Consider the following 19,554-nt stretch of genomic DNA (forward strand, 5'->3'; position numbering starts at 1 on the left):
CTATGGATTAGCCTTCCTTCCTTCCAGTTAAATCAAGTCATTAATACGTTTGTTCCAGTGTCACTGGGACATTTGAGGACCAGCGATGCTGACCTGAATGATACACATGACTGATACAAAATTCAACCAACGCTTGCAGAAATGTATGAAGTGAATCTGTGCAAGATATGAATGTGAATACACACGTTTTTAAATCAGATATTTTCATGTCCTCCTTTATTATTGCTATTGTCAGAAAATGCAATGTTGTAGTTATTTGAGAATAACAGTTTACATTACAATTTATCTATTGAAATTATATAGGGAATTATGAATAAAAGATTAAATGAACAACAAACAAAAAATCTATTACAAGCAAAAGGTGTTAAACCAGTGTTTTTTAATATATATATATATATATTACAGTACACAACAAGAACTCAAATGCCAGAGTGGTAATGCTTTTGACTCCGGTCCACATATACCTGGTGACGAGGGTTCAAACTCCTTCTCTGCCCTTCTGTCTGTGCCCCTACTTTCCTTCTACCTCACTACTTTCCCTGCTGTACCATCTTAAAATTAATAAAAAATAAAAAGGAACATCAGAGTTCCAAAAAAAAAAAAAAAAAACGTCTATTTTAATTCCCAGGGTGAGTGCATAGGTGTTCAGTCAGGCACTTTTTTTGAGCGAAAGCTAACCCACATTCTCCACACACATGTGGCTTATTTTTTCTTGTATGGGTTCGCTCGTGTTTTAACCTATGATAAGACAATCTGAAACTTTTATCACAAAAGCTACATGCAAATGGCTTCTCTCCTGTGTGAAGACGTCGGTGAGATTTCAGATAACCTGACTGAATGAAAGACTTTCCACAGTCTTGACATTTGTATGGTCTCTCACCAGTATGGTATCTTTCATGCAGCCTTTTTTCATTGGCAGTGATGAAGGTTTTTGTGCAATAGGAGCATGGAAATGGTCTTTCTCCTGTGTGAGTGAGTTCGTGTCTTTTTAATGACACTGCTTTGTAAAACTGCTTTCCACAGATAGTACAAGGGTATCTCACCCCCTCATGAACTTGTTCAATGTGTGAATTCAGCTGAAGTTTTGTTCTGTAGGACATGTCACACTGCGAACAGGAAAATGGTCTCTCCTCTGAGTGGGTCCCCATATGCACCGACAGTTCTCCAGCAGCCTTGAAGCTCTTTCCACATTGCCAGCACAGGAACGGCTTTTCTCCTGTGTGCTTCCTACTGTGTATTGTTAGAGAATTTGCTGAATTAAACTTTGCTTGACAAACAGAGCACTGGTACAGGTACTCTCCTGAATGAACCCTCTCATGGATGACAAGGTACGATAACTGAGTGAAGGTTTTCTCACATTGAGAGCAGGGGTATGGGCCTGTGAATTTATGTTGATGCAGATAGTGTTCTCTCAGACGCCCCAACAGGGTAAAGGTCTTCTCACACATGGTACACTGGATTTCCTTGTGCTGCATCAGCTTGTGTCTGTCAAAGGCAATGGAGTTTGGGAGGACCCTTCCACAATCAGAGCAATAGAATGGGTTGTGAATTCGCTTATGTGTCCTTAGGGATGATGAACCTTTGAAGTCCTTCCCACAATCATCACATTTGAAGACCACCTTTCTTTTTTCACATTGGAAGACCACCTTTCTTTTTTCCTCTTTGCATGAACTTTCCTGGTGTTGCTTCAAATTACAGATGTCATCGAAACACTTTCCACATTTTTTACACCAGTGAACCAGTTGTAGTCGACTGGTAGATGTCTCTGGGGTATCAGCCTTAACAGCCACCAGTTCACAAGACTCCTCCTCTTGGTGCTGGTCTACCATCTGAGAGGACTCTTCTCGGTTCACCTTACAGATATATCTCTGGTGTTGATTCAAACTTTGCTTGTACTTAAAACGCTGCTCACAGTTGACACATTGGTAAGGACGCTCTTCGGAATGGGATCTCATATGAGTAGCTAAATGAGAAGCACAGTCCAAAATCTTCCCACACACAGTGCATGGGTGTTCTTTGGCAGTTGGCGCTGGAGTAAAAGCCTTGATAAGGAGCTCAGTGTCGTTTTCCTTGGTAGTGAGAGGGCTGATGCAACTCTCTGTGTTAACTTCCACTTGATGGTCCACACTCAGATCAAAGTCTTCTAGGATGCCCTCGTGTCCAAGGATTTCCTGATGTTTCTTCAAAGAGTCTTTGTACTTAAAGCTTCTCTCACAAATAGCACAATGAAAGGGACGTGCCTTTGAGTGAGATTTCAAGTGCCTTTCCATCTGTGAGGTACAAGTCAAAATCTTACCACAGACATAACAGGTTTTGGAATCTACCTGGGTTCGATTCTCTGCAGTGGCAAGAAAGACCTTCTCTGGTTCCAGGCCACTCTTTTGTTGTGCCATGTTCTGACCAACATCCTGACACAAATCTCCCTGGGTCACTTTCTGACACAATTCTCCCTGATGTTTTCTAAAATCGTATGAATACTTGAATCTCTTACCACAATTGACACACCTAAATGGACGCTCTTTTGAGTGGGAGCTCATGTGCCTCACCAAGCTTGATGTACGAGTAAAAAACCTCCCACACACAGAGCATGTGTTAGTGGCTGTGATAGTGTCCAGAGTTCCTTGATGAGATGGCCCTGGTGGACAGGGAGTCTTGAGGAGTGATGGGATCTGAGGTTTGCTAGTTGAGGGTTGTGGGATCTCTTCCTCATTTTTATCTTCATGCAACATGTTTAGCTCCTTTTCACAAACTCGCTTCTGGTGTCTCTTCAGACTTTGACCATCCGAGAATAATTTTTCACATTGGTGGCACTTAAACTTGAGATTTTCAGTGTGGGTTAGCTGATGCCTTTTCATGGCTGCAACCCGAGTGAATGTCTTTCCACACACTTCACATGCCTTATTGAATGGGCCTCTTCTGCATGAATTCTTTGGGGAAGGACACACCTTGGAGGATGATGGCTGTCTATTTGCAAGCCCAGTTTTTTTAGGTTTTCTACCTATTGAACACATTTCCTTAATCTGCAGCCTTTTGCTCCGTTTTAATTGTGATGGTCTGAGTAAATTCAAGCCAGTGACAGCTTGATTGTCATTTTCCCCAACGGCAGACTCCATGTTCATACCGTAATCTGGCTCAGTAATTATGAATCTTCTAACTTCATCTGCTGGGACTAGTACATCGATTTCCTTTGTCCGATTCTCCAACAACTCTCTTGCTTCCAGTCCCTCCAAATTCATGCTTTCTGATTGTGTATCTGAGTCTACATCTGGGGCAGTCACCACTCGCACATATGGAGGAAGAGACAGAGAGGAGAGGATGAAGTCACCAAAGGACGATGGAGTTCCTTTTTATGCAAAAGAGGGAGACAATGACAAAAATGTTCCACTGTGAATTCACTTTTTTTGCAACAGTAGTTGACTAACATCATACATGCAAATTATGTAAATGCCCCAAATATAAACTTTTACCGATAAAAGTCACATTTGTTCTACTTGACACATCATTCAAGTAATAAGGCAGAGGGCGTGTGATACATTTAAGCATAAGGCCGAGGGGGTGTGGTATATGGCCAATATACCACGGCTAAGGGCTGTCCCTAAGCACGACGCAATGTGGAGTGCCTGTATACAGCCCTTAGCAGTAGTATATTGGCCATACACCCCAAAAAATGTGCCTTATTGCTAATATAAACTGGTTACCAACGTAATTAGAGCAGTAAACAAGTATTTATACATCATACCTGTGGCAAATTGTTTGATATACACATGGCTGAAATTCAGTATCAACCAATCAGCATCCAAGACCCAAACTACCCCATTTATAATTGCAATTTTGGCACAACCAATCTAGAACACTGTATGATACTTACGGATGGAGTCCAAATGTCCAAGTTTTCTGTGGTACTGGAGCAGGGTCCTCAATTGTATGGGGTCAGGTACAAACTGTACACATTTCTCCAGGGCAGAGGGGACAGCACTTAACAAGGAGGCAGTCTTGAGAGAGAGGAGCATGGTTTAAAATCATTAACCCACGACAAACTCATTTCACACTGAGTTTCTTTGTTTAAAAGTGAAAAATATTACTGATTGGTATTCTTGACTTCTAATTCCCCAAGCTGATTAAATAAAGGTGTTATTCATTCTTATTACCTGTTCAAGGTCTGGTATGGGAAGTAACTTCTCAAGTCTGGAAAGGAATTCTAACATCAGCATCTGTATTGCAGTGTCATACTTGGGCCCAAATTCCACAGGGAACACGTCCTAGGAGAGAATAAATGCACCTAAAATGCCAATAATACCTATATTTATATTGGTTTGAAACAATATAAAACTAGGCCACTAAAACCTAGACCAGCAAAGCTTTTATACTTTCCCACCGTATAAGCAAAACAAACCTGGTAAAAGTTCTCCCTTTCACTTGGGTCTTTCAGCAGAGATTCAACCAGCTCTACAAAGTTTGATTCAGATAATTCCACCTCTGCATCACTTGACTGCAACAAAACACACACAACAATTAAATAATCACATTTAACAACTCAATGACACAACATTTAGAGTGACATAGGCCTTTGCTCCCTCCCAGAAAGATACTCACCTCTGCTTCTCCAGTGGATATGAGGCTTCGGATCCTGTCCAGGTGTTGCTGAATGTCTTGGTCTGCTGTCTGCTCAGTGCGACACAACTCCAGAACCATCTAAAATTACAGATGACCAGTCAGGAGTAGAGCAAAGGTCAACCACACGCTTCGTAGGCATTGCTCTGTTCTCATTGGGACACATTTGGAGAAAATGATAGCTAGCCTAGCTAAAGGCCAACGGCAGTATTTGAGAAACCAGTGTCAGGGTCTTCATCTCAGCCAATGTTTAACAGCTGGGTGGTTTATGCTAGAGTCAACAATATTGTTGTCAGAGACTAACCTCAATGATTGTGTTGCATGTTTATTTTCCCCATTCTGAACCCAATCTCTTACCCTTGCTCGAAGCCCCAGAATGAGTTGGGCCCTCTGACTGCAACTCAAAAGCTCTGGCACAATGTCGGTCAACGTGGTGACAAACTCCTCCAGCATCCCATAATCTTGAACATCTCCTCGCTGAACCACTTGCCACATGGCTGCAGAGACAAGCCGCAGTGGTGGAATGAAGAGACGCAGAGAGGGAAGAAGAAGAGGGGGACCTAAAAAAAATAGGAAAATAATTTGTAAATAAAGCCACCCAGATGTCTTTGCTAGCTAAGAAGTTATCCCATTGCACTGTAGTCACCTTGACCAGATACATTCATAGATCCTAGGTATAGTTAGAAGGGGAGGTCTAAATGCTATACTAAACAAAAATATAAAAACATACAATTTCAACGATTTCACTGAGTTATAATTCATTTAAGAAAATTAGTCGATTTAAATAAATTCATTAGGTTCTAATTTATGGATTTCACATGAATGGGCAGGGTCGCAGCCATGGGTGGGCATAGGCCCACCCAATTGGAAGCCATTTCCAGCCAATCAGAATTAGTTTATCTCCACAAAAGGGCTTTATTACAGACATAAAAACTTCTGTTTCATCAGCTGTCTGGGTGGCTGGTCTCAGACGATCCCGCAGATGAAGAAGCCGTGCAGTAGCAGAGAAAAAAAGTTTATGACTAGGGTGGCTGGAGTCTGACAATTTTTAGGGCCTTCCTCTGACAACGCCTCGTATAGAGGTCCTAGATGGCAGGAAGCTTTGCCCACGGTGATGTACTGGGCCGTACGCACTACCCTCTGTAGTGCCTTGCGGTTGGAGGCTGAACAGTTGCCATATCAGGCAGTGATTCAACCCATCAAGATGCTCTCGGTGGTGCCACTGTAAAACATTGAGGATGTGAGGACCCATGCCAAATCTTTTCAGTGTCCTGAGGGGGAATAGGTTTTGTCGTGCCCTCTTCACGACTGTCTTGATGTGCTTGGACCATGTTAGTGTGTTGGTGACGTGGATGCCAAGAAACTTGAAGCACCTAACCTGCTCCACTACAACCCTGTCGCTGAGAATGGAGGCGTGCTTGGTCCTCCTTTTCCTGTAGTCCACAATCATCTCTTTTGTCTTGATCATGTTGAGGGAGAGGTTGTTGTCCTTGCGCCATACGGTCAGGTCTCTGACCTCCTCTCCATAGGCTGTCTGATCTTTGTCGGTAATCAGGCCTACCACTGTTGTGTCATCAGCAATCATAATGACGGCGTTGGAGTCGTGCCTAGCCGTGCAGTCATGAGTGAACAGGGAGTACAGGAGGGGACTGAGCACGCACCCCTGAGGGGCCCCCGTGTTGAGGCTCAGCGTGGCGGATGTGTTGTTACCTACCCATACCACCTGGGCGGCCCGTAAGGAAGTCCAGGATCCAGTTGCAGAGGGAGGTGTTTAGTCCCAGGGTCCTTAGTTTAGTGATGACCTTGGAAGGCACTATGGTGTTGAAAATCTGAGCTGTAGTCAATGAATAGCACTCTCACATAGGTGTTCCTTTTGTCTAGGTGTGAACGGGCAGCGTGGCGTGCAATAGAGATTGCATCATCTGTGGATCTATTGGTGCGGTATGCAAATTGGAGTGGGTTTAGGATTTCTTGGATTATGGTTTTGAATTGAGCCATGACCAGCCTTTCAAAGCATTTCATGGCTACAGACATGAGTGCTACGGGTCGGTAGTCATTTAGGCAGTTTACCTTAGTGAGCTTGGGCACAGGGACTATGGTGGTCTGCTTGAAACATGTTGGTATTACAGACTCAGTCAGGGAGAGGTTGAAAAATGTCAGTGAAGACACTTGCCAGTTGGTCAGCGCATGCTTGGAGTACACGTCCTGATAATCCGTCTGGCCCTGCGGCCTTGTGAATGTTTACCTGTTTAAAGGTATTACATCGGCTGCGGAGAGCGTGATCACACAGTCATCCAGAACAGCTGATGCGCTCATGCATGTTTCAGTGTTACTTGCCTCGAAGCGAGCATAGAAGTTATTTAGCTCATCTGGCTGCTCTCGGCTGTGCTTCCCTTTGTAGTCTGTAATAGTTGGCAAGCCCTGACACATCCGACGAGCGTCGGAGCTGGTGTAGTACGATTTGATCTTAGTCCTGTATTGAAGCTTTGCCTGTTTGATGGTTCGGAGGGCATATCAGGATTTCTCATAAGCTTCCGGGTTAGAGTCTCGCTCCTTGAAAGAGGCAGCTCGACCCTTTAGCTCAGTGCCGTATGTTGCCTGTAATCCATGAGGGAGGTATGGTTGAGGTATGTACGTGCAATCACTGTGGGTACGACGTCCTCGATTCACTTATTGATAAAGCCAGTGATGGATGTGGTGTACTCCTCAATGTCATCGGAAGAATACCTGAACATATTCCAGTCTGTGTTAGCAAAACAGTCCTGTAGCTTAGCATCTGCTTCACCTGATCACTGTTTTATAGACCCAGTCACTGGTGCTTCCTGCTTTAATTTTTGCTTGTAATCAGGAGGATAGAATTATGGTCAGATTTGTCAAATGGAGGGCAAGGGAGAGGTTTGTATGAATCTCTGTGTGTGGAGTAAAGGTGGTCTAGATCTCTGGCAACAGCTCTGGTGGACATTCCTGGAGTCAGCATGTCAATTGCACGCTCCCTCCAACTTGAGACACCTGTGGCATTGCGTTGTGTGACAAAACTGAACATTTTTGGAGTGGCCTTTTATTGTCCCCAGCACAAGGGGCACCTGTGTAATGATCATGCTGTTTAATCAGCTTCTTGATATGCCTCACCTGTAATGGGGACAGATTATCTTGGCAAAGAAGAAATGCTCATTAACAGGGATGCAAACAAATATGTGCACAACATTTTTGAGAAGTAAGTTTTTTGTGCATAAGGGACATTTCTGGGATCCTTTATTTCAGCTCATGAAACCAACACTATAACGTTACAGGTTGCGTTACAGTTTTGTTCAGTATGAAAGGGACCCTTTGGACGTCCAAACCTGACGTCACCCCATTTAAATTGAAACGTAATAAAGTAAGGGTAAGGACGTCCCAAGGAGCCCAATCTCAGCATCTACATACAGTGCGGGGCTAAAGAAATTAATATGAGCCGCAACCCTGAATGAATACTGAACCGATTCAAAGTTGAATTTAACATAAAACAGTGCTGCTTCAAATACATATTTAAAATATTTACTAAAAATGTAGCAGATTTCAAATAACAATGAAACCTATGGTGATGCCCCAAACGTTCGAACTACATGCACAAGCCAACAACGCGCACCCGATTAGTTTCGAATATGTTTAAAAAGACAGATTATTTATTTGGGGTAAAAACAATGCATTCTTGTCAAGGTAACGTTAGGTCTCTATGTCATCCTACAATGCAAAGCGTGCTGAATAACTACATATTATCCAATCAATTATTATTAAACAGGCTATCCCTTACAAAACATAACAGTGGATGATTCTGAAATACTAGTCCTCACATTCCTAGCATGCTAAAAGAACAACAAATGCAAATCTAGCAAGGATACGCCATGTTGAACATCAAGCACACCAAGCCTAGTTAACAAAATCCACAATACCATTTTCGTCAGGATTCTCGTCCATCTCGTCCTCATACCATATTCACCCAAAAAACATGAAATGTTGCTAAGTGTGACAGCTATGATTTCCTATGTTTAAAGGCTTGCAAGTTTTAAACGTTATCTTCAGTAGCAGTGTGACAGTGAATTTAGTCCGTTCAATTTCCGGTTGCGTTTACCGCCCACAAATTTCTGAATAACAAATCCCCGTGAAGTTGTACATTATTAGAAAGACATATTGGCCAGCAAATGCAGTTACTGACTTGGTTTGCCATACTGGAACTCTTACTATTGGTTAGTCATACCCTTTGATAATTATTACAATTAAGAAAATCCACCGGGAAGTGCGTAAATATCATGAAACTGTCAAATAAAAATGTCAATAGCCTTTGCCGAATACCCTTCATGCAAAGGACCTTTCCATGGATTAGCCTACCTTGTAGTAAAATCAAACGTAATGAATCATTTTGTTCCAGTTTAACCGGTAATGATCCCGAAGGATCCTAATAAAACAGATATTTTTGCAAGCATTGGTTGACTTCTCTGTGAAGTGTATCTTTTCCAAAGTTACAAATGTGAAAACACACATGGATATTTTCATGTCCTCCTTTATTATTGCCATGATCACAAAATGCAATGTTGTGGTTATTTGAGAATAACAGTTTACACGTTCTCCTTTACTATACATACTACAAATTAGCAATGGAAATTATCCACAGAATTATGAAACAAAGCTGAAAAATAGAATATTAATTCAAACCTGAGGTGTAAACCTGTGTTTTTAGTTTTAGTACACAACAAGAACTCAAATGCCTGAGTCTAACAGAGTGGTACTTGGTGACGAGGGTTCAAAAGACCCTTCTCTGCCCTTCTTTCTGTCTGTGCCCCTAATTTGTCTCCCTCACTACTTTCCCCACTGTACTGTCTTCAAATGAATAACAATGCAAAGGAACATTAGACTTAAAAAAATAATAATAATAATTAATTCAAGGAGTGAGTGCATTGGTGTTCAGTCAGGCGCTTTCTTTGAGCAAAAGCTAACCCACATTCCGCACAAACATGTGGCTTCTGTTTTCCTGTATGGGTTTGCTCGTGTCTTTGCCTATGGTAATTTAATCTGAAACGTTTGTCACAAACACTGCATGCAAATGGCTTCTCTCCTGTGTGAAGTCGTTGGTGTGCTTTCAGAAAACATAACTGTACGAAGGACTTTCCACAGTCTTGGCATTTATATGGTCTCTCACCAGTATGGTATCTTTCATGCAATCTCCTTTCATTGGCAGTGATGAAGGTTTTTGTGCAATAGGAGCATGGCCATGGTCTTTCTCCTGTGTGAGTGAGTTCATGTCTTATCAATGACACAGCTTTCAAAAACTGCTTTCCACAGACTGCACAGGTGTATCTCACCCCCTCATGAACTTGTTCAATGTGTGTATTCAGCTGAATCTTTGTCCGATAAGTCATGTCACACTGCGAACAAGAAAATGGTCTCTCCTCTGAGTGGGTCCCCATATGCATTGACAGGTTTCCACGATCCTTGTAACTCTTTCCACATTGCCAGCACAGGAACGGCTTTTCTCCTGTGTGCTTCCTACTGTGTATTGTTAGAGAATTTGCTTTATTGAACTTTGCTTGACAAACAGAGCACTGGTAAGGGTACTCTCCTGAATGAACCCTCTCATGTTCAACAAGGTATCTTAACTGGGTAAAAGTTTTCTCACATTGAGAGCAGGGGTATGGTCCTGTGAATTTATGTTGATGCAGATAGTGATCTCTCAGACGCCCCAACAGGGTAAAGGTCTTCTCACACATGGTACACTGGATTTCCTTGTGCTGCATCAGCTTGTGTCTGTCAAAGGCAATGGAGTTTGGGAGGACCCTTCCACAATCAGAGCAATAGAATGGGTTGTGAATTCGCTTGTGTGTCCTTAGGGATGATGAACCTTTGAAGTCCTTCCCACAATCATCACATTTGAAGACCACCTTTCTTTTTTCACATTGGAAGACCACCTTTATTTTTTCCTCTTTGCATGAACTTTCCTGGTGTTGCTTCAAATTACAGATGTCATCGAAACACTTTCCACATTTTTTACACCAGTGAACCAGTTGTAGTCGACTGGTAGATGTCTCTGGGGTATCAGCCTTAACAGCCACCAGTTCACAAGACTCCTCCTCTTGGTGCTGGTCTACCATCTGAGAGGACTCTTCTCGGTTCACCTTACAGATATATCTCTGGTGTTGATTCAGATTGTGCATGTACTTGAAGCGCTGTTCACAATTGCCACATTGATAAGGACGCTCATCTGAATGGGATCTCATATGAATAGCCATAACTGAAGCACGGTTAAAAATCTTCCCACACACAGTGCATGGTTTGGGTTCTTTGAGAGTCGGCACTGAAGTAGCAGCCGTGATAAGGGGCTCAGTGTCGTTTTCCTTGGTAGTGAGAGGGCTGATGCAACTCTCTGTGTTAACTTCCACTTCTTGCTGGTCCACACTCTGACCCAAGTCTTCTAGGATGCCCTCGTGTCCAAGGATTTCCTGATGTTTCTTCAAGGTATCTTTGTACTTAAAACTTCTCTCACAAATAGCACAATTAAAGGGACGTGCCTTTGAGTGAGATTTCAAGTGCCTTTCCATCTGTGAGGTACAAGTCAAAATCTTACCACAGACATAACAGGTTTTGGAATCTACCTGGGTTCGATTCTCTGCAGTGGCAAGAAAGACCTTCTCTGGTTGCAGGCCACTCTTTTGTTGTGCCATGTTCTGACCAACATCCTGACACAAATCTCCCTGGGTCATTTTCTGACACAATTCTCTCTGGTGTTTTTTCAAATCGTACGAATACTTGAATCTCTTATCACAATTGACACACCCAAATGGACGCTCTTTTGAGTGGGAGCTCATGTGCCTTACCAAGCTGGAAGTACGAGCAAAATACCGCCCACACACAGAGCATGTGTTAGTGGCTGTGATAGTGTCCAGAGTTCCTTGATGAGATGGCCCTGGTGGACAGGGAGTCTTGAGGAGTAATGTGATCTGAGATTTGCTAGTTGAGGGTTGTGGGATTTCTTCCTCATTTTCATCTTCATCCAACATGTTTATCTCCTTTTCACAAACTCGCCTCTGGTGTCTCTTCAGATTATGACCATCCCTGAAGCTTTTTTCACACATGAGGCACTTAAACTTGAGATCTCCAGTGTGGGTTAGCTGATGCCTTTTCATGGCTGTGACTCGAGTGAATGTCTTCCCACACACTTCACATGTCTTACTGAATGGGCCTTTTTTGCATGACTTCTTTGGGGAAGGCCGACCCTTGGAGGATGATGGCTGTTTGTTTGCACGCCCGGAAGAATCGGTCTTTCGAGGTTTCCGTCGTTTTGGAAACATGTTCTTAATCTGCAGCCTTTTGCTTCGTTTTAATTGTGATGGTCTGAGTAAATTCAAGCCAGTGACAGCTTGATTGTCATTTTCCCCAACGGCAGACTCCATGTCCATACCGTAATCTGGCTCAGTAATTATGTATCTTCTAACTTCATCTGCTGGGACTAGTACATCGATTTCCTTTGTCCGATTCTCCAACAACTCTCTTGCTTTCATTCCCTCCAAATTCATGCTTTCTGATTGTGTATCTGAGTCTACATGTGGGGCAGTCACCACTCGCACGTATGGAGGAAGAGACAGAGAGGAGAGGATGAAGTCACCAAAGGATGATGGAGTTCCTTTTTATGCAAAAGAGGGAGACAATGAAAAAATGAAGGTTAAATTGAACAGCATATATGATAATTATATCAATGCCTTAAATATAAACTGTTACCAGACAAACATAACCAATAATATATTTTCTATACATAATTACTCTACCTGACACTCATCATTTGACATTTTTGCAGAACCAATCCAAGCCATGGATCCTCTATAAATCTGTATGATACTTACGGATGGAGTCCAAATGTCCAAGTTTTCTGTGGTACTGGAGCAGGGTCCTCAATTGTATGGGGTCAGGTACAAACTGTACACATTTCTCCAGGGCAGAGGGGACAGCACTTAACAAGGTGGCAGTCTTGAGAGAGAGGAACATGGTTTAAAAGAATTAACAACTACATGCTCATGTCCAACACAGTTTTTTAAACATGAAAATATGATTGATTGTTGATTGGTATTCTTGACTTCTAATTCCCCAAGCTAAATAGATAAAGGTGTTATTCATTCTTATTACCTGTTCAAGGTCTGGTATGGGAAGTAACTTCTCAAGTCTGGAAAGGAATTCTAACATCAGCATCTGTATTGCAGTGTCATACTTGGGCCCAAATTCCACAGGGAACACGTCCTAGGAGAGAATAAATTAATGTAATAATTAATGTCAATAATTAGGCTAAAATGTGTACTGATATTACCTTTGGTCTTAGATCATCATACAGCCACATCAACATCCTAAAGCAGAAAGTTTTAGCCTTTTGTTTGATCTACAAAGAAATCATAACTAAACCAAACACCTGGAGGTGGAGATACAGCATGTATGAATGAGAAGGACTCGAACATATAAATATTGTACTTTCATTTATTGGAGATGCAGTCCTGTACATGGATGTAACATTTAGAATATAAAAACTCAGCCCCTATATTTAAATATAGTAAAAAAAATCCCTGTCTTAGGTCAGTTAGGACACCACTTTATTTGAAGAATGTGAAAAGTCAGAATAATAGTAGAGAGAATTATTTATTTCAGCTTTTATTTATGTCATCACATTCCCAGTGGGTCAGAAGTTGACATACACTCAATTAGTATTTGGTAGCATTGCCTTTAAATAGTTGAACCTGGGTCAAACATTTTGGGTAGCCTTCCACAAGCTTCCCACAATAAGTTGGGTGAATTTTGGCCCATTGCTCCTGACAGAGCTGGTGTAACAGAGTCAGGTTTGTAGGCCTCCTTTCTCGCGCATGCTTTTTCAGTTCTGCCCACAAATTTTCTATGGGATTGAGGTCAAGGCTTTGTGATGGCTACTCCAATATCTTGACTTTGTTGTCCTTAAGCCATTTGGCAACAACTTTGAAAGTATGCTTGGGGTCATTGTCCATTTGGAAGACCCATTTGCGACCAAGCTTTAACTTGGTCGCAAATTTGCAGTTGCAAACCGTAGTCTGGCTTTTATATGGCGGTTTTGGAGCAGTGGCTACTTCCTTGCTGAGCGGCCTTTCAGGTTATGTAGATATAGGACTCGATTTACTGTGGATATAGATAATTTTGTACCTGTTTCCTCCAGCATCTTCACAAGGTCTTTTTCTGTTGTTCTGGGATTGATTTGCACTTTTCACACCAAAGTACGTTCATCACTAGGAGACAGAATGCATCTCCTTCCTGAGCGGTATGACGGCTGTGTGGTCCCATGGTGTTTATACTTTTTTTTTTTTTTTCCCATGGTGTTTATACTATTGTTTGTACAGATGAACGTGGTACCTTCAGGCGTTTGGAAATTGCTCCCAAGGATGAACCTGAGGTCTTGGCTGATTTATTTAGATTTTACCACTATGTCAAGCAAAGATGCACTGAGTTTGAAGACTGGATGTATTTCAAGGCCTAAGGTACACCTCCAATTGACTCAAATGATGTCAATTAGCCTATCAGAAGCTTCTAAAGCCATGATACCATTTTCTGGAATTTTCCAAGTTGTTTAAAGGCACAGTCAATTTAGTGTATGTAAACTTCTGACCCACTGGAATTGTGATACAGTGAATTCTGAGTGAAATAATCTTTCTGTAAACAATTGTTGGAAATATTAGTTGTGTCGTGCACAAAGTAGATGTCCTAACCGACTTGCCAAAACTATATTTTCTTAACTAGAAATGTGTGGAGTGGTTGAAAAATTTGTTTTAATGACTCCAATGTAAGTGTTTGTAAACTTCTGACTTCAACTGTAAATGGAGAAACAAACCTGGTAGAAGTTCTCCCTTTCACTTGGGTCTTTCAGCAGAGATTTAACCAGCTCCACAAACTTTGATTCAGATAATTCCACCTGCATGGAGGACCAATGAAAAATGCATCACTTGCATCACTTGACTGCAACAAAACATGCACAACTACTACATCATTGAAGCTGACAACTCAATCACACAATACTGTCTGGTTGGGCCTATTGGTTTGGTATCGCCTGGTGACACGGGTGGGTGGAGTTAGCACATTATAGATCATTTTTCATTGGTCCTAAAAATGACTCTCCAGCCAGTCAGCCATCAGGTTAAATCCTTTTGAATTCAATTACTTTTTGACAGCATCTGTTTTGATTTAAATAAAAAAATTCCATACATATTAACCAATGGAAGAAGTGGTCAGAAAGTTACTTTTTGTACCTGAATGCCAAAACATTCAGGAGGTAAAGGTGCTTAAAGTTGACCCATTTTCCATACCCCATCCATGTCTTCATCACTGGAAAAGATAAACGGTTGAGTTTGATATAATTTAAAAGCTTACAAGAAGGGTTGTCAATTTAAAAAAAAATGTATTTACATTTTTAAAAATTAATATATATATTAATATATATTAATAAATAAAACATTGTTATATATATATATATATATATATACAAATTATGTTGTAGCTTAAACCTTTACATTTTTTATTTAACATGGCAAGTCAGTTGAGAACAAATTCTTATTTACAATGACGGCTGAGGTTGCTTGTTCAGGGGCAGAACGACAGATTTTTACCTTGTCAGCTCGGGTATTCGGTCTAGCAACCTTTCAGTTACTGGCCCAACCCTCTAACCACTAGGCTACCTGCCGTCACGACATCATCTGAGGTTTTTGTGTTGAGCCCGCCATCGGTTGAGACACAACATGCTCTTGTGTGTGTCATTTTAATCATAGAAATAGAATGTATTGAATGTAACAATCCCCCCCCCCCCCCCCCCCCGAAGACCACTGCAAGTTAGCTGGTACACCATTATTTTAATTGAATGGAAATGTTTACTTCTAATTTTCTACCACAAAGATGACCGCCGGTCCACCCACTGTCAAATGTCAACTTAAAATGGTCATGTCTATTTTCCATATTTCTATGATTGCAATAGGTTTCCTATGGAGGATTGATAGCATCATTTAAAACAACAGATATTTCATTCCAGTCAACATTCTCTGATGTGTGGACCTCCAACCATTTTTGTGGTACCATTTGAAAGTAGACATTTCAATTTGATTCAATTTGATTTATCAGTCACAACATGGCACCCTGTATTTAAGAGTACGTTATGTCTCAACCGATTGCGGGTTTAACACAAACACTTCAGTTGATGTAAGATAGGGTCTGACCTACAAAAAAATAAAAAAAAGAATCTGAGTTTAAGTGTTTTGAGATCATTTACATTTATGGTTAAAAAATGCCAATGATTATTAAAAAAACATTTTTTTAAAGAAACTATAAAATAGTAATAACCTGTTTGCAAGTTTTTCAATTATATCAATCTCAACTGGTTATCTTTTTTAGTGATGAAGACACGATGGTATGGTCGAGTATGTAAAATAGGTCAACTCTAAGCACCTTTATCTCTTGAATGTTTTGGCATTCAGGTCCAAAAAGTCCCTTTCTGAGCACTTCTACAATGGACAAATATGTATGGAAGGTTTTGTTCAAATGAAAAGGGGTTCTGTCAAAAAGGTGATTGAATTAAAATGGATTTACCCATCAGTGAGTGTGCCCACTGACATAGGCATGTAATTCTTCACCTCCAATCCCTCTTTGAAAGATACTCACCTCTGCTTCCTCAGTGGATGTGAGGGATCGGATCCTGTCCAGGTGTTTTTGAATATTCGTGAGGTCTAATGTCTGCTCAGTGCGACACAACTCCAGAACCAGCTGAAATGACAAATGGCCAGTCAGTAGTCGGTCAAAGGTCAACCCCACACTTCTTAGGCACTGCTCTGTTCTCATTGGGACACATTTTGAGAAAATTAAAGATAGCCTAGATAAGGCCCAATGTCAGTATTCAATTGAGATAATCAGCTTCAGGGTTTTCATCTCAGTCAATTACCATTCTGTTGTCTAAGGCCAGAGTCAACTGTCTACACTGTTTTGTCAGAGCTAAAGGCTAGGGTAGCCCCAGGGTCTTGTTGTGGTGTTTACTATGATAACTGTAAATATCTGCATCTAAAGGTGGAGGAAACATGCTCTTGTAGACTGCTCAGTGATCTAAAGGATGCAAAATAACTGCCTTCTGATTATAGATAGGCATATAAATTCATACTGTACATGGAAGAAGTTCTGCTCAGACCTCAAATAGATAGCTAGGAGTTCTAGATCTATGTAGGAGTTCTAGGTCTATGTAGGAGTTCTAGGTCTATGTAGGTCTATGTAGGAGTACTAGGTCTATGTAGGAATACTAGGTCTATGTAGGAGTTCTAGGTCTATGTAGGAGTTCTAGGTCTATGTAGGAGTTCTAGGTCTATGTAGGAGTTCTAGGTGTATGTTTGGGCTAAAGGATAGGACTACCATCATCATCTTGTCGCATGTTTATTTTCCCCATTCTGCACCCCAATCTCTTACCCTTGCTCTAAGCCCCAGAATGAGTTGGGCCCTCTGACTGCAACTCAAAAGCTCTGGCACAATCTCTGTAACCATGGTGACAAACTCCTCCAGCATCCCATAATCTTGAACGTCTCCTCGTTGAACCACTTGCCACATGGCTGCAGAGACAAGCCGCAGTGGTGGAATGAAGAGACGCAGAGAGGGAAGAAGAAGAGGGGGACCTTAAAATCGGAAAATAAGTTGTTAGCCGACACATGGTTACCCTGACTAGGCGCACGCAATTTTGACCCAAGTTAGCAAGCTCTAGCTAAAAAGTGAATACACTTTAGACTAACGTTAGTAAAAATACATGTTATGTTAATGGGATATTTAACGCAGCCACCAGCAGTAGAAACCATGACAAAGCGGAGTCCCGACTCTCCACCCATGTTAAGGTAGAAAGTTAAGGGACGGGGCTGGAGAAATGTAACCACTCAAATAGAAATAGCTATCCATGATATCAAAATTATAGTTTTAGTCATGTTTTGAGGCTATGTAGTGTTTGTTTACAATTACATTGTTGACAAACATTGTAATAAAACAAGCTTATATTTTGGGTTATAGTGGGGTGCGACCAATGGTTTATATACATCATCGTGTACGACAGTAAAACTTAGCTAATGAGGCATACAAGTTGTATTTTTCAAGAAACAATGGGTACATATCATTAATAAGTACAACAATGGATGAAGCAACTGCTGATTTGACGATATAGCGTGAAATAAAGTCATGGACGATTTCGAAACGGTCTAGACATATCGATATTGCAGATACGTGGACTTGCCAGTGCCACCATTTCAGATAGCCTGGACTACATTTCAGGCAGGGCGGGATCATAGGGCAAGATACGGCATACGCCATGTTGAACATCGAACGCACACCAAACCTAGCTAACGTTAGCTACGTTATCAAATTTGTTAACAATTTCTATCGTTAACTTACAATTTTCGCATGGATCCTGACTTTGCATCTCGGCCTCATACAATAGTCAACAGGAAGCTAAGGTATACTTGAAAAAAGTTAGCTAGCTAGATTTGATTTAGATGCCCCACTTCCCGGTCTAGAGTTGCCGTTCTCTCCACATACCATTCAGGCAGTGAGAAACGGAAGTTGTTTTAATCAGTTTCCGGGTTTTCTTGTTTTTCAAAATTAAACTCAGATAGGGCTTTCCTAATCACTTATTACATCTCAAACGACTACCTACTGCTATGCCTTTGTTCTGTATTTTAATGGGCGTGTTCATTCTACCGCTACATTATATTTATTAGACAATTAATTTAAAAAGTTGATGAAAAAGTGTAAGAATAGCTCATGCAAAGCCCATATGTAGTAGGACAAGTGTGTATGTTTATATGTAATGTAAATGGAAATTGTCATTATTACATCCTTCATACAATTTTCATACAATTCTTTTGAAGGCCCTCATAATGATTAGAACGATGAATTCTGACATTATAGCTCCACCCTGTGTCCGTATTAAGCTATTACTATTATTGTCGATTGACAGTGGTGGCACAGGGTGGTACCAATCTAGTAAGTGCACTGTAAATAGGAGCATCAATGCGGTGCAGCAGATCAGGGCTGGATGACGTTGTGTAAGGCAGAGAGCCAGAGACAGGCAGCTGGCCACTGAGGCAGAGAAGATAAATGGGGGCTGGGGTTGAGAGAGGGTCATGACCTTTAGAGGAACAGGGAAGGCTGGGGTGTGATGTTGACAACCCTAGACCTACATGCTTTCCGCAGTTGTGTCAAGTTGTCTGGATGTCCTTTGGGTGGTGGACCATTCTTGATACACACAGGGAACTGTTGAGCATGAAAAACCCAGCAGCGTTGCAGTTCTCGACACAAACCGGTTCTCCTGGCATCTACCACCATACCCTGTTCAAAGACACTTCAATATTTTGTCTTGGTCCACTGAGTTGGTCCACTGAGTTGCACACATACACAATCCATGTCTCAATTGTATCAAGGCTTACAAATCCTTCTTTAACCTCTCTCCACTTTTTATTTTATTTAACCTTTATTTAACTGTGCAGGTTAGTTAAGACCAATTCTTATTTACAATGATGGCCTACCAAAAGGCAAAAGGCCTCCTGCAGGAACTGGGGCATGGGATTAAAAATAAATAAATAATAAAATAAAATATAGAACAAAACACACAACACGATAGAACTACATAAAGAGAGACCTAAGACAACCACATAACATGGCAGCAACACAACATGGCAGCAGCACATCATGGTAGCAGCACAAAACATGGTACAAACATTATTGGGCACAGACAACAGCATAAAGGGCAGGAAAGTAGAGACAACAATACATCACGTGAAGCACCCACAACTGTCAGTAAGAGTGTCCATGATTGAGTCTTTGCATGAAGAGATGGAGATAAAACTGTCCAGTTTGAGTGTTTTTTGCAGCTCGTTCCAGTCTCTAGCTGCAGCAAACTGAAAAGAG

The 19,554-nt window shown here is 41.3% G+C and overlaps 2 protein-coding genes across 3 annotated transcripts; both read right to left on the reverse strand.

Moving 5' to 3' along the window:
- Window positions 1–245: 245 nt before the first annotated feature.
- Window positions 246–8,710, reverse strand: LOC139392543 (zinc finger protein 11-like). 2 transcript variants are annotated; one of them, XM_071140588.1, is made up of 7 exons: window positions 8,541–8,710; window positions 4,969–5,171; window positions 4,594–4,692; window positions 4,394–4,489; window positions 4,149–4,259; window positions 3,869–3,992; window positions 246–3,343 (listed from the first exon to the last, which is right to left on the reverse strand). In XM_071140588.1, exons 1-7 carry the CDS (start codon window positions 8,563–8,565, stop codon window positions 618–620), a joined length of 3,384 nt encoding a protein of 1,127 aa, XP_070996689.1. In that variant the 5' UTR covers window positions 8,566–8,710; the 3' UTR covers window positions 246–617. The 2 variants fall into 2 exon arrangements, 1 of the variants encoding a protein (XP_070996689.1); XR_011629709.1 differs by having other exon boundaries at window positions 3,297–3,343; window positions 4,149–4,185; window positions 8,541–8,694.
- Window positions 8,711–9,150: 440 nt separating this feature from the next.
- On the reverse strand, window positions 9,151–18,179 carry LOC139392542 (zinc finger protein 585A-like). Its single transcript, XM_071140587.1, has 7 exons — window positions 18,040–18,179; window positions 17,077–17,279; window positions 16,288–16,389; window positions 14,474–14,554; window positions 12,760–12,870; window positions 12,480–12,603; window positions 9,151–12,262 (listed from the first exon to the last, which is right to left on the reverse strand). Exons 1-7 carry the CDS (start codon window positions 18,065–18,067, stop codon window positions 9,522–9,524), a joined length of 3,390 nt encoding a protein of 1,129 aa, XP_070996688.1. The 5' UTR covers window positions 18,068–18,179; the 3' UTR covers window positions 9,151–9,521.
- Window positions 18,180–19,554: the final 1,375 nt, after the last annotated feature.

The sequence above is a fragment of the Oncorhynchus clarkii genome, chromosome 33 (assembly GCF_045791955.1).
Source record: "Oncorhynchus clarkii lewisi isolate Uvic-CL-2024 chromosome 33, UVic_Ocla_1.0, whole genome shotgun sequence".
In the NCBI taxonomy this organism is placed as follows: Eukaryota; Metazoa; Chordata; class Actinopteri; order Salmoniformes; family Salmonidae; genus Oncorhynchus; species Oncorhynchus clarkii.